The sequence below is a fragment of the Labrus bergylta genome, chromosome 14, assembly GCF_963930695.1.
Source record: "Labrus bergylta chromosome 14, fLabBer1.1, whole genome shotgun sequence".
NCBI lineage: Eukaryota > Metazoa > Chordata > Actinopteri > Labriformes > Labridae > Labrus > Labrus bergylta.
Window position 1 is genome coordinate 24,215,084 of NC_089208.1, and position 15,130 is coordinate 24,230,213.

The window sequence follows — 15,130 nt, forward strand, 5'->3', positions numbered from 1 at the left end:
TGATAATTCATGTGCACACACAGGTGGAGCTACACACACAGGTGGAGCTACACACTCCCTCTGAGAAACATCGACTAAAATGAGACAACGCCTGCAGGAACAGAAAGATAGTATGACATTGAATAACAACAAATTTGTTTCAAAGTTGTCTTACATTTGTTTGTGGTAAGTAGTTGTAAGTGTCCTTTTTCCTTTCTTAGTGTTACTTACGTTTTGAAAGGTTGATACATATCCCCCCTTTTCAGTGACCATAGGCTTAGATTTGGTTCAAACTCAAATGCAGAGCTCAAAATGACAGAAACATATTTCTCAACTACACGTCAAACATACCTCTGTTTTAAACCTTAAAGCTGAGCCAGAGTCAGGGAATGCATATTAGCCACATGCATGGCATCGACTTTGTATTTGACATCTGAAGCAATATTTATTGCATGTGTACCTGTAAACAAATGAAATTTAATAAATAAACAATCTCACAAGGGCAGGGTATTGCAAAAAGGCAATAACATGATAGTGGCCTTTAGAGAGACTCCCACAGTGGTGCAGTGGTTTCCTCACAGCGAGGGGGTTCCTGGTTCGAATCCCCGTCGGACAGGACCTCTCTGTGTGGAGTTTGGATCTTCTCCCTGTGCATGCAAGGGTTTTCCATCTTCCTCCCACAGTCCAAAGACACGTTAGGTTAATTGGTCACCCTAAATTACATTCTATTACATTACATGTCAGCCCTGTGTACCCTGTCTCTCGCCCAATGACAGCGGGGATCAGCTCCAGCCCCCCTGCGACCCAGAGCGGGAAAAAGCGGGAAAGATAATGGATGGATGGATGGGAAAAAAAGAAGAAAAAAAGAGGCCAGTTTGGTAGAAAATAAAGACATTTTTCTCTCCTGGAATCTTCTCTAAAATGACGATGTTTAATGTCAGCTTCAAATGTGTTTGAATCAACTATAAGGAAGTAGTTACATCAAATTGAACTGGCTTATACTGTCTTCTCATTTACCTTGACTTTTGGAAATTGGCAGATCAATTTCCTATTCATGAAGATAAAAAAAAAAAAAGAAAAAGGCAACCAGGTCAAACTTGAAAAGGTTTTAAACGGTTTAATGGATGATGAAGCACTGATATGTAACAGGTACAGAACACTGAATGTCAAACTTTTTCTCTGATGACCAAAGTTTGTGCTCTATTAAATATAACCTACAGGAAAACCAGCTGCAGTTCAGTGTATTAAGAAGTCCCCACAGGTCTCAGCTGTCCTCATGATAATTGTGTGCTTGTTGAGTAAAAAAAAAAAAAAAACGGTGCTTGTTAAGTAAAAAAGTAAACAAAGTCTGAATAAAAAACACAACAGAGTATTTATACTTTCTATTTACAGTGTACATATTTACATTAAAGGAAAGGGCATTTAAGTCCTAAAAGAGTCTCTTAAGGTCTGAGTGACACGAGAAAAGAGGAGTATCAAAATGGCACAAAAGATAGTTCTCGCAGGGTCTCTGTTTTCGTTAGCAGGGTGCTGTGGCACACTGTGATCCACTCGGTTGTGGACAGTCGTCGTGGTGCTCGGTCAGTTTGAGGATCACGACTTTCCTCTGGAGCGGCTTTACCTCTGAGGGCTGTGCGGGCTCTTCAGCTGCTGGTGTCACCGAGCTGTCAGTGATTAAGTCCTTGCAGTCCTGTGGCAGCAGCATGGTGATGATGTTCGAGTATCCGCCCTGCACAGCCAGGTGTAACGGACTGAGCCCCTGCTCGTCTAACAGAGCACCACCTTCTGGGCAGTGGAGGAGCAGCTCTTTCAGGACTTCACAGTGTCCGTTCTCCGCTGCCAGGTGGCCAGGGGTGCGGAGGGCCTGGTTGGATCTCTGGGGGTCTGCTCCTTCTTCTATTAACATCTTCACGGTGGCGAGGTGACCTCGTTGGGAGGCCACATGGAGAGGGGTGAATCCCTTGGCGTTCTGGGCGTGGATGTCCGCCTTGTGTTTGATCAGAAGGCGAGAGGTGCTGGTGTGACCTGTCTCTGCCGCCACATGCAGCTGTGTGTTTAACCCGGCAGATGTCGTGTGGATATCTGCTCCTAGTTCAATCAGGATCCTCGCCACTCTGTACTGCCCCCTTTGGGATGCTAGGTGTAGCGGCGTGCGTCCGTCTGTCGTCTGCCCGTCCACGTCTGCACCTGCTTGCTTCACAAGCAGCTTCACGATGCCCAGGTGACCCTGCCAGGCCGCCAGGTGGAGTGCCGTCCAGTTGTCCTTCCCTTTGATTCGAACATCAGCGCCGCGGCTCAGCAGCACTCGGATCACGTTCTCCTGGCCGTGCTGGCAGGCCACGTGAGCCGGCGTGCGTCCCTGACCGTCGGCCTCGTTGATGTTTGCCCCGCGGTCCAGCAGCAGGCGCGTGATGGCCTCGTCCCCGTTCTGTGCAGCCCAGTGCAGAGCGGTGTACTGGTCCTCGTCCTTGGCGTTGACGTTGGTGCTGCGGCGGCCCAGCAGGAGTTCTGCCAGCGGCTTCAGGTGCCGCTCCGTGGCCAGGTGCAGAGGGGTGGAGCCACGGGTGTTGGCAAGGTTGGGATTGGCGTTGTTCAGGAGGAGGAACTTGACAGCCTCTTCATTGGTCATGGTGATGGCATGATGGAGCAGGCTACCTCCGCCGTCGAGAAGGAGATCGACATCCTGAGGCTGGAGGATCTTCATTAGCTTGGCGGTGTCTTTGATTCTGATGGCCTCACACAGCTTTCTCTTCTGGACCTCAGCAGAATCTAGAACGTGAAACAAAGAAACTTGAGTCAATCGTACATTTAACTGAAATCGTTCCAGGTGTCGGTCTTCGATCAGCTCTTACCACATGTGTTTTCTTTCTCAAATGACAGAGTGATGGAGTCTTGGGAGGAGAAGGCGGAGTCGGCTGAAGAGATGCCCGACAGTCTCTTGCAGGTGTTCTCTTTGCTGTGGCAGCTCTCCTCTTTCACTCGATCAAAACTCCTGGAAATCCCAGAATCCACCTGGCTCAGCAGCTCAGACAGGCTGTAGTCTTTATCTGGCAACATGGCTGACTTTGGACGCACAGGCTTGTTGTCTTTAACCTGTGAAACAAATAGCCACAGGTGATAAGCACACTTGAGCGCTGCACATTAGGTTTAAGGTGAGGTATGCAGTGAATTCACATAGCCGCCATTTTGCTCTGGTGACTCGCTCAGTGAGGGAAGCACAAATGTATTCCAGTACAAAGAGGGAGCTGGGTATAAAAAAAATAAAGTTTGACCTCAGACTCAAATAATTTTGCCATATTATTAAACGCCTTTCCTATCGTGTCAGTGATTCTTAAACAAAAATGTTAACTAGGAAGTGGCTGAATGCTAACGTTAGCGGTAGATAACAGGTTATTAAATATGTTTTTTAACTTATAATATGGCTGGAGTGTCTCTGAGTTTCAGTATCTATTGTCAGTGTACTTTCTCATCAATCGGGAAGCTTTGAACAGAAAACAGTTGCTCAGATTTACAACGCTAACATGAATTAAACCTGGAGCATAACGGTAACAAAACAACAACAACATTTAGGCTTCCCACCCTGAGTGTGACGTCACAGCAACATGGACCCTCTTGGGAATATGTTCAATATAAGATTTATTTCTTTAAATGAAGACTTGCATGTAAGTTGATAAAATATGCATACAAATTATAAAAACGGGTGCTGAAATCAGATAAAACACGTGTAGTGAAAGGCTAATGTTAGCTGATGTAAATTTCCTGTTGGTACCTACTAACCTACTTCCAAATGTTCACTATCAATCTATTTTGTCAGATCTCCTTTCATTTATACTTTACAAAGTAGTGTTAGATCACAAAAACTATTTAGCTAGCTAGCCTGAGCATGACGTCATGAGAAGAAAATGTCTGCAATGTCACTGCTGCTCTCCACAGAAGCGAAAGGGAAACGGCACGTTGAATGTTGGTATGGCAATTATCTGGTGAACATAAGTTATGTCCAGTGAAATCCACTTGACATAAGACATAAGTTGAACACACAAACATCCGTCACCTGTGATGAGCAGGATGTTTGTTTCTAGTCACGTACACAAAAGGCGAGGACGGAAATGACACAGCAGCACACAGGTTAAACCCATCAGTCAACATTCCTCCTTTGTGATGCAACTGTTCCTCTTGATCAAATATTTACCAACATATGACTTCAAAAGTCATTACCATGTCTGGAGCGCTTAAAGAGATAAGCCTCCATCTTGTCTGAGAGTTTAGTTACATATTATTTGAAACAACTTAAGAGTCACTTTTCACACTTTAAGGAAGAATGACGGTCGAGCAAAGCAACAAAAAACACAAGTGGGTCACTGCTGTGTGTGTGTGTAAGAAACTAAAAAGAACATCTTCATTGCTTTATCATTATTAGAAAACAGGTTTACACCACAGACTGTAAATATTAATGGACAATGCCTGAGTGACGTCACCCGTCTGTTACTGCAGGGGGCTCTGGAGTCCCATTGATGGCGGTCTCCATGCTGGAAATCCTGTCTCAAACTAACTTTCAGTCAAACTAACTTTCAGTCAACCTAACGACAGGCTGAGAGCTGGAGCTGAGGTGGGTTTTAAACCTCCTGACAAACCGTTACATCGCGCCTGCCTGTCTGTTGATAACACATATCCTTCAGCAAATCAAAACTGATGAGTCATCAAGATATGACCATTTTTTGACCGTTTTTTTAACCAGGCTCTAAACATGTTAATTTCTGCTGTAGAAACTGCAGATTTTGCACTTCCGCATTGGCTTCCTTTTACAGCGCTGGAAATTGTCATTTGGTTTACACCATCAATTTAGTTCAAAAGTAAGAACATAACATCTTAAAGACACAGCTCTTTTTCGTACCTGGTCACTAGTGAGTGCTTTGGGGGACATTGGCTCGGGCTCAGATGTGGATAAAGATGGCATCTTGGGCTCCTCTTGAGGTTTAGAGCACAGTTCCTCAGCTTCAGACGTGATTTCTGAAAGGACAACAGCTCTGGGTCAGGTTTCAGGACCAACAAGGAAAGGATTAGAGAAAAACAAAAGGGAAGAAAAGCTGCACTAAAAGCAGGAGACAAAAAGCCGTTATTTAACCGACCCCCTGCGATCAGATTCTAAATACATGTTCAACTCACAGCTTCTCGTTAAAGGATCCGATTACTTGTTCTAATCATGAGAGGAAAAAAAGGTTGGCATTTGTTGTAATGGAGAGGCGTGATTTACCCTGGAAGCTGGGTCTGGCATCAGGTTTTGTGGCCCAGCAGCGCATCATGAGACTCAGGAAGCCTGTACAGGCTGACGGTCTAGAGCGAGGCACTGCACCCAGGTCTGGACGGACCCCCTTCACCACCTTCACCATGATCTGAAGGATGTTATTCTCTCCTGCAGGAAGAAAAAAGTCACATACTTCAGTTATGAAACTGCACACCATGTTTTAACACTTGTAAATCCAATATTCATCACTCCATTTTCAATGTTTATGTTTTTATTTAACCTTTATTAAACTAGTTAATTAACCCATTGAGATCAAGATCACTTTCCCAAGGATGACCTGACACGTCCTTTAAGATCGAGCCAAAGTCTTCAAGCGAAAAGAGATCTGCGAGTTTCAAGTCATTTTATATTTAATCACAAAGCTGGACACATCTGCATTTAAACGCCGCCCACGAAGCAGCCGGAGCAATTTGGGGTTAAGTGCCTTGCCCCCTGACTCATCGGACATGTGGCTGCAGGAGCTCGAGGTCGAACCTCCGACCTTCTGGTTTAGAGACGACTGACTCTACCAACTGAGCCACACAGCATTACTGCATGTCGACTTCCCTTTTGCTCTTCTGTTATTAAATAGACATTTATCTTATGATATTTATTGAAGATGACGTTTTTTTTCATAAATACTCATTAATGTGTTTAAATCTTCCTCAATGTTTAGTTGTTGTTTTTCCATAAATGTATACTACATGTCTCTCTCCTCATGGTATGATTATTTATTGTTCCGGTGCAGAGTTTGGATAAATTTGCAGCTGTAACACAATCATTTTAGTGTTTGGAATAAATTCGGTCCATACCGCCATCAATCCATTTTACAATGTAATAATCCAAATATTTTACAAAAAATACCTAAAAAATAAAATGCAATAAGTACGTTAAGTTGTTTCATGTTTGTGGGGTCCATACATCTGATTTGAAGGTTTATCTTCTTGTAGTTTGGAGTACAAATGACTTTAAAATAATCCATAATGTTACATACTTAAACATGACAACTTAATCGATGGTGTTGGTAGGCGCCAGTGCCCGTATAGCGAGTCAGTTATGCACAATTTATCACCACCTTCCTGTGTGCTCTGATAAGGGAGTGGGTGCTGTCGTTTCCCATGGGAGCAGCAGGTAAAAGCTCTTAACAATTCCTGCTGTGACCTCTTTGTATCAGCGTGTGGGATCGGCCCAGTCAGTGATTCAGAACAAACAGGTAGAGGCCTTAATCACAGGTACTTCATCTCCTATTGTGGCCTTAATACCCTCTGCAAGGTGGAGGAGGAAGATGGAAAGGGGTGGTTGCCAGGTCATTCCTCGCTTTTTAATTATGTCTGGATCAACATAGGCGGGGCCTGTGCCAACATGGATAACCCTCATCCAGGCTCATGGCCCTTAAAAAAAAAAAAAAAGAACTGCTATCTGATATGCCTGGGAAAAAAAAGACAACCGTGTTTGCCAGTCTGGCCCTGTTCAGCTGCACGCTCAGGAATTCACAGAGTAAACAAATACAGTAAAGCACCTGTACACGCACACACACAAAGACACACAAACACCTCGGAGTGTTCACCTAAAGTTACTCCTTTACTGGAAATTATGAAAGGCCATCTCTGCCAGGAAAATGCTAAAAATAGATGAATTATAAGAGGAATAGAAGCCAAAGTTCAATGTAAATCACATTTATGAAACACAAGAGGAATGTGTAACATTACCTCATAACTCTGTCTAACGCTGGCTGTGAGTTATTATTTAAGACAATTCCTAATAAATGGTCCGGCCTCAGGACCTAACCTTTCCATAGAAATGGAACAAAATAAAAATGTTAAGAAAGCATCGGTGGCCTAGCGGTTAGTACGTCATTCTCCACTGCTCTCTCCCTGGTTTCTGAGTCAGAAACCGGAAACTGCTCACAACACTCTGAGGTCTTTGTTGTTCCTTTTGTCCTCGATGGAAGGAAACCCATATTTCTACAGAATCATATTTGCATTTTGTCATGCTTCTCTTGTCGTTTATCGGCAGATGACCAGCATCAAGGTGCATTACCGTCACCTACTGTGTATGTATAAACAACCCTACTAAACATGTTTTTCAAAATAAAAGCACAGTGAAGACTTTTTGCCACAACTTTTTTAACACCTGGCAGACATCTGGAAGTGCAACCCACTTTTGAGTCCCGACCCACCAGATGAGAATCATGGTTAAGCGTAAGTCATTGCCTCACTGCGAGCATGTACAATAAAATCTCAGATCTTGAATCTCTTCCTGGTTGGTGTGTTTTGTTGTATTTGCAGCTTGATGAGTTTTCTAAATTCTGCACCACACCTGTGGTCAAGTTAAAGAATGAATTTGCTCGTATTGATTTTGGTTTTTCTTTAAATGTTTTCTTGAGTCCCATTTTGCTCTCATTGTTAAAACATGTTGCTTTAAATCGGTCTTTCAGAAAAACACAATGCCACTACATGATATGCTATAACTGTAAAGATTAGAAACATTCATTTTGACTTATTATTTCTAATTATCTAGATGATGAAGTATCATTAAATTTAGTCTCAGTATTTTCTTCTCTTTCTCATCAGTAAATGAATTCATTCAATTTGTTTTAACTCACCTTGGTACGGTTTCTTCTGCGTCAGGATCCCCCATATTACAATGGCGAAACTGGAATAGAGAAAAAAATGTAATTATAAAGGTGGAAGGAAGGAATATCAAAAAATATACAAAAGAAAATTACACCATTTTAAGTTTCAAGCAGAAATTCCTTAACTGTTTAAATAGTTTAATTTATAAACAAAACACATGAATGAATCTTATAGTGCATTCAATTAAATGGAGGTGTGGTTGTAAATATATTTACACATCGTAAATGGTAAAGTTACTCCTTTTTGAGCTTGTAAAACGCTTTTCTAGTCTTCTGACTACTCAAAGTGATTTTACTCCGCAGGTCACACCTACACATTCACACACTGATGGTAGAGGCTGTTGTTTAAAGTGACCATCAGAACTAAACTAACTAATCCCATTCATACACATTCATACACCGCTGACGAAGCAGTGGGAGCAACTTGGGGTTGAGCGTCTTGTCCGAGAACACATTGGACATGTGGCTGCAGGAGCTGGGGATTGAACCCTCGACCTTCCAGTTGAGAGAAGACCGACTCCACCACTGAGCCACACAACCTTTATTTACTCATTTTGAGAAAGTTGATCAAGATAGATTGAGCTTCTATTTAAGGTGGAATACATGGTGCAACACGTTTAAATCCAACATGTGATCAATGACGTTGATTGGTATGAGTCAGACTTTCTGATGCATCAGAAGGGAAGAAGCAAACATCTTTCCCACAACAAAAACCGACATTCATCCTCAAAACTGTTGCATTCAAACTTTTTTAAAAAGAACAACAAAGCCCTCACCTGTAGACGTCATGCTTGGTGTCTGACACTCGGTCCTTCTGGATGATGCTCTCAGGCGGCAGGTAGGCGATGGTGCCGCAGAAGCCGTCTCTGCTGATGTCATCAGCCCGTGACAGACCGTTCCAGCGGGCCAGGCCAAAATCGGAAATCTGGGACAGAGAGGGAACAGATAAGACCATCAAACACATCAAAGCACACTTCTTTTCTCATGAAGCAGCGTGACACTGATGACTCAACTCTGCCCTGTGAGTGTGACACTAAGCTCTTATTAGTGCTGTGATGAGGGCAGCACAGCCGTGTCTGAGCCTGCAGCAGAGGAGAGGCCTCCACGTTAGTGTTAAAGAGCGCACACACCCACACACACGGTGACAGGAGGGAGATTTAACAGGAGCTGAATTCATCCTGTCCAGACAGGCCCAGGTGAGGTGTTTACATCCTGGTATTGAGCGTTCCCAGCCCTCGCTCTCAGAACAGACGAGGCGCTGAGAGCGAGGGCCGCAGAGAGACACCTGTCTGCCCAGAGCGCCTGATAGGCTGTCAGCTTTTACAGTCAGAGACCAGACAATCCTCCTCATGGCTGAAACACTCAGAACTGTTTAACGAACTTTTAACAGCATAAATCATTCAAACACTATAGAAGCTATAAAACGCCAAAAAACATTTTTATTGCTGCCTTCTCGAACGTTCGCTCCCTTCTTCTCTCGTTCAAGTTCATTCTTAATTAATTTATTGTAGGTGGCAAACAAACTTGGGATACGTTTGTATATTAGTTGTAAATAAATGAGAGAAATTTCTGGAATAATTTATGAACTACTAGAAGAAAAGTGAGAAAGGGGTGGAGGGGACATATGCGTTTTACTTCTACCTACTCCTTTAGGACACTGTTACTTTTGTTTTAAATTGATTTTTAATCTTATTTTAGTTTTTGGTTTGAAATAAAGTATTTTATTCATAAGTTCCTTCTTAATTATTTGCTATTTATTCCTTTATAAGTGATGAGACGTCTTCTTTTTACTGCTTCGCTTCATGTTTTTATCACTACTTAAAGCATGATGTCAAATCTTTTGTATATCGACATCTCAGGGCTACATGGTGGTTCAGTGGTTAGCGCTGAGGAGGATCCTGGTTCGAATCCCTGTCTGACAGGAGCCTTTCTGTGTGGAGTTTGCATGTTCTCTCTTCCTCCTGAAGTCCAAAGACATGCTCGTTTGGTTAACTGGTGACTCTAAATTGCCGGGGGAACAGTCCAATGACAGCTCTCTGCTCATATCTCTGTCCAGGCTCTAAATGATTTCAAAGTTCTGTTTTTAACTCTGTAGAACATTTTGAGTTGATCTATGTATAGAAGGTGCTTTAAAATAAATTTACTTTGCCTTCAGTTAGATTATTAATAAAGATGTATTTTCCTTATTTTACACTTTATAGTGTATATCTGAGTCAATATGATGACAGCAGCCTTTCCTCTAACTTAAGAACAGGACATCGGCTTTAACTGAAATCTAAATATATTCTTGGGTCACCACGACCTTTAACCACACGTCTCTGATAAACAATGGACACTAAGATGAAGCATTTCCTGTATTAAAGCAGCAAAATATAAACTTTAACCAACTGAAAAAAACTGACTGTAATTTTACTTTAATAATCTCGATTAACTGCAATTTAATTGTTTCTTCTTTCATTACAATCCATAGCTGACAAAGACTTTAAAATCGTGCTACGAAAGCAGTCACATTCAACTTTATGTGCGTTTGTTTTTCTCTGTTTGGTTGGGCAATGATAGTTTTACCTGTGAGTTACAAACAAAACAACAGGGATATTGGTTTGTGGCAGAAACATTGCAGCATCACAGTCTGACAACAAAGAGAAAGCTTAAACAGAGCCGACCAATAGCCTGAATATGAGGAGGAAACTTAGTAAAAAAAAAACAGCTGCATGAAAAAGTGCATCTCATGAAGTGTCTGTTCAGTTTGCAGGTTGTTGTTTGGTGCAGGGCTGTATTAAAGTGGTTTCTAGAGGCACTGATTTCCTCATTTAATCTAACTGGCTGTGGATGTTTCAGAGGGGATATGTTACTGAAAAAAGAAGACCCACTGGTTTGGACTTTACTTGTTAGAGCTATGCGCAGAGAACTCCTTACCTTGACATGGTAGTGAGCATCCAGCAGGATGTTGGCGGGCTTCAGGTCCAGGTGGAGCAGCGGAGGGTTCATGCAGTGCAGGAAGTTCATCCCCACGGCGGTCTCGTGGATGATGCGGAAGCGAAGCTCCCAGGGCAGCATTTCGGTGGCCAGCAGGGTCTCCAGGGAGCCGGTCTCCATGTACTCCATGACCAGGCCCTGAGGGTCTTCACAGATCCCGTACACGGGCAGGATGTATCTGAACTTGGCTGCTTCCATCTTCTTAGCCTCCTCCAGCAGCTCGGAGCGCTCCCTGTGGTTTACAGAGTTAATGATTAGAGGATTTTTATGTTACATTTGATTGGAATTTAGAAGCAGACTCTTTTGCTGCAGTTGTAAAGGAATTTAAAGAAGTGCAAACAAACCCCTCTTAAAAAGGTATTTGCTTGTTTTTAACCATAGACAAAGCACTTTTCACACATGCACAAACAGCAGAGTTTTTCAACCTGCCCAGGTTCATGCCAGCCCTCTAGTAAAACTTCCTAGTTAGCCATGTCAAGTCAATGCATCCAAAAATTCAGGAACATGTACTGCGAGTGAGTGAGCAAGGTTATGGTTATGAAGCTTCCTGCATCCTGCTCACAACCGGTGCAATCGTCATGCGCGTAATGAAGCAGCTTCGTACTCTTCCTACTCGCTATGTTGTTCACCGCTCTTTTGGTTACACTGAGTAATTTCAGTTTCACGTAGCATTTTGAATACTGTCATCATAGCACTAGACTTTGTTGCTTCATTCACTAGATTTCAGGGATAAGCTGTTTGACATTTTCTATAAGTTTTCAGGAGAGCATGTGTGAAAACGGCTCTAATTCCAAGTGCAGCACACACTGAAGTGACTTAAACCTCTATTCTTCCAAAGGACAGCAGGGGGCGACTTCATTGGTTGAAAAAAAGAAGTCGTCAGATTTATGAATTATTACGTCAGTAGTTCTTTTCCTCATGAATCAATAATCTAAAGCACTAGTTTAAAGTATATAGAGTATATTGTTTACATTGTGGCCTCTTTAGAGAAAAATGGACAACACAGACGGATATTTTCTAAAAAGCTGCCACTACGCTGGCCCGTCAACCAGCGTAGAGCTGTAACAATGCATACATGCATCCAAACATCACTTATAGTTCCAAAAACAAGATGGAGATGACCTCAATTCCAAACTGAAGGCTTCATATAGACGGTCTATGTTTTTAAGAAGTCCTTCTACATTCACAGGCTCACAGATTTTTATCAAACATTCACCAAATTATTCTGAAGTCATGCTTTTCCCTTGAAGCTGAAATATTTGTCCTGACCCAAATTCCAGCAGCACACTTCATGTCATCCTAACTGAGCTCCCAGCTATGCAAATTAGCTACAAATGAGGCCTCCTAGGCAGAGATCTATCATTAATTTACCAGCACTCATCCAAAGTATGTGTATTGCACTTTTCTTAACTGTCCACAGCTTTTTTGTTTTTTTTAAGGCCTTAAGGACATTCCAGGCCGACCTGGCATGCATGGGGAGAGGGTTAAACAGAGCTCTTGTTCTCTGTTGCTCAACCTTTGCACAACTCTTTATCAGTCCTCCGGGTCTGCTGACATACCTCAAACACAAGCCTGCAGGTCAGTCATGACCTCAGAGCACATATCTGCAGCTTTAAACATAAAAACTCTTAATGAGGACGGATGAAAGAGATCAAAAATGAGCTTCAAAAGAAAAACTCAAATGATTTTCCCACCATTAATAAGGTGAAATCATATAGAACAGAAAATACTCTACTATATGCAAAGTGTATCAGGTTTGTTATAGTGTCAAGTCTTTAAGTTGTAGCTTCTGTAGTTGTTCTTTAGATGTTTGCACAAATGAAGGAGGCTCAATCTTCTGGGCAGCAATAATCAAACCTGATTAGGAGACAGGGCGAGCACTTGTTTGCTAAACCCTCCATCTAATCCAAAGTGCTCCTGAGCAGCTCCTCAGAACCAAACAACAATGTCCCTGCTCTGAGAGCGATGCCCGGTCAGACCGGTCTGACAGCTTCTCTCATTGTCTGTGCCACACAGCGACAGCCCTCTGCCTGCAGCCTGCAGCCTGCAGCCCAGACACACAAAGGCAGCTTTGAGTCCCTGCTGCTGGATGTTATGCGCGGGTCAATGAAGGCTGCGGTCTAATGGCTGTTTATGTACTCTGCAGATGTTTGAGGACGATAACATCTTCGGTTCAGGGTCAGCGGATGCTTTAAGTTGCCTGGCAGGTTTAAGAGGATGTCAGGCGGCTTTTTCCTTTTATTGGAAATGATGAAATCACCTCTTCATGTTTGTTAGTTTGATGTTTTTAAAACTCTTTGGAGAACACGTTTGTGTATTTCGAGGTGTTTATGGATGATTAGATTTCAATTCAGGGTCAGCGGATGCTTCAAGCTGCACACACAGGTTCTAGAGAGGATGTCCGGCCTCTTCTATTTTGAAAACACCACTTCCTGTTTGTTGGTGATAATGTTTTATATGTTGTTGTGACTGGATGAGAGATTGTTTTCTGATACCAAGCAATCCAAAGAATGATCAATTAGCAAATTACAAAGTTAGGTAGCTCTGTCTCTTGGCTTAACCTCAATTTTTTAACACTTTTCACAGAGGAATCATTATATAACACAGGCAGAAAGAGTGGAAACTTCCATTTCTGCCCTGCCACAAGGATCAACACTCAAAGAAGACACATAGAAGTTCAGACTAGTTACATACCGATCAAGACGGATGACAAACACACAGAAAAAACTCATAAAACGCCTATTTCTTCTTTTTTTTTTTGCAGATTCATGCAGAGCAAAAAATTAGATTTATGCAACATTTGAGAGGACTTTAAAGGGATTGTGTAATTTCTGGTGTTGCCTTGAGGGTATAAGACCACCTTGCTCCCCTGATTCACATGTACATCCATTTAAATCAGCCCCTCCCTGAGGCCGACATATAAAAACAACAGAGCAGATTGGGGGGAAAGTCACAGGTGAACCTTTCATGTTGGGGTCGTGTTTGAATAACTTAATAAATGTGGCCCTGAGCAATGTGGACTCACTTTACCCCTGAGGATGAATCAGCATATCAATGCTCTCTGCGACTCCTTATATCTGCGGTTTAATGTCTCTCTTGTTGGCTGCTGAGACTAACTTTATGGCTCCAGACTGGCAGTGAGGGAGTGACTCACACACACTTCATATAGTGTTCACCTTTCAACGACTCAGAGGCAATGACTTTTCCCCCCGGATGATTTAAGCTGCTGTCTGTCCGTTTTTACGGCATTAAAACTTAGAAATCTGAAAGAAAAGAGCTTGAGAAGGACAAATGTGTACAGCTGGAAATGAAAAAAGAGAGGAAAAGAAGAGTGATCTTAACTGTTTTAGAGCTTTAACAGGAGCAGGTTTAGATAAAATCCTTCACACTTCCCTTTCACCAATATGAATTCAGAGTTTATCTGTGTGTGTGTGTAACTTACTTGTCATCCATATGAAGGCAGGGAGGGCACTTGATAGCCAGCCATGTTTTCCACTGTACGTGCCGGACTTTGTATACTTGTCCAAATCCACCTGAGCCTATTTTCTCCCAGCTGCCAAACTCAGAGCAATCAAAGGTCCTCAGAAGCCCCATTTTCCCGTGAGGAGAATCCGGGACGTCCATATCCGTGTTGGGAGACCCAGCGGCTGGGCGAAATCCTTTCCTATCTGTCTCCAGGACACAATCTGGGTAAGTGAACACACACACACACCGACCTTCCCGTATGTGAGCTCTTCCTTGTTTTTCCCCCTGACAAGCTCAGAGCCAGGCCCCTCCCTCTGCTCAGGTGAAAAGAGAGGAGGTGCCTGCTGCTGTGACATCACTTTCTGGTTTTTGAAAAACACAGAAGAAGTGGAAAAGTCCACTCAGGAAGCCATGCTGCTACAGTTTGCCCTTAAGTGCTAAACTTTCTCACATATCTGCGGTGAAGAGGAGACGATAATGTGTGTCATGATCCGGAGGAATGTGTCGTTTCATAAACACACCTTTGTTCCACTGTAGAGCATTATGCAGCTAAAACACCTGAGGTAAGAAGAGGGGGACATTTGTGACAATGGGGGAGGGGGGGGGGGGGTATGTGATATTGAACAGGTTGTTTGGGAATGTGTGGATTCATCTTTTCAGCACAGAGAGGATCACCATGTTCTGTTATGTAGCTGGGGGTCGTCATTATGTGTGTGTTTTGTGTGTGAGTGTGTGTTAGGTCAAGCAGGTTTAGTTAAGTCGTGTCTCCTGTAGGTGCTTAAGTACACTACGAT

General features: G+C 42.8%; 1 protein-coding gene across 1 annotated transcript; it reads right to left on the reverse strand.

Moving 5' to 3' along the window:
• Positions 1 to 1,081: 1,081 nt before the first annotated feature.
• On the reverse strand, positions 1,082 to 14,599 carry ripk4 (receptor-interacting serine-threonine kinase 4). The gene is made up of 8 exons (XM_020631162.3): positions 14,314 to 14,599; positions 10,812 to 11,103; positions 8,672 to 8,820; positions 7,866 to 7,915; positions 5,231 to 5,389; positions 4,871 to 4,986; positions 2,832 to 3,072; positions 1,082 to 2,748 (listed from the first exon to the last, which is right to left on the reverse strand). Exons 1-8 carry the CDS (start codon positions 14,493 to 14,495, stop codon positions 1,499 to 1,501), a joined length of 2,439 nt encoding a protein of 812 aa, XP_020486818.1. The 5' UTR covers positions 14,496 to 14,599; the 3' UTR covers positions 1,082 to 1,498.
• Positions 14,600 to 15,130: the final 531 nt, after the last annotated feature.

What these genes read in the sequence shown, in the direction of transcription:
- ripk4 (XM_020631162.3), bottom strand. Translation starts at nt 14,495, where the DNA reads ATGGACGTCCCGGATTCTCCTCACGGGAAAATGGGGCTTCTGAGGACC. An exon ending in TGCCTTCATATGGATGACAA is followed by an intron (nt 11,104 to 14,313) that starts GTAAGTTACACA and finishes TGTAAACCACAG; the next exon opens with GGAGCGCTCCGAGCTGCTGG. An exon ending in TGAGAAAGAAAACACATGTG is followed by an intron (nt 2,749 to 2,831) that starts GTAAGAGCTGAT and finishes TTCACGTTCTAG; the next exon opens with ATTCTGCTGAGGTCCAGAAG.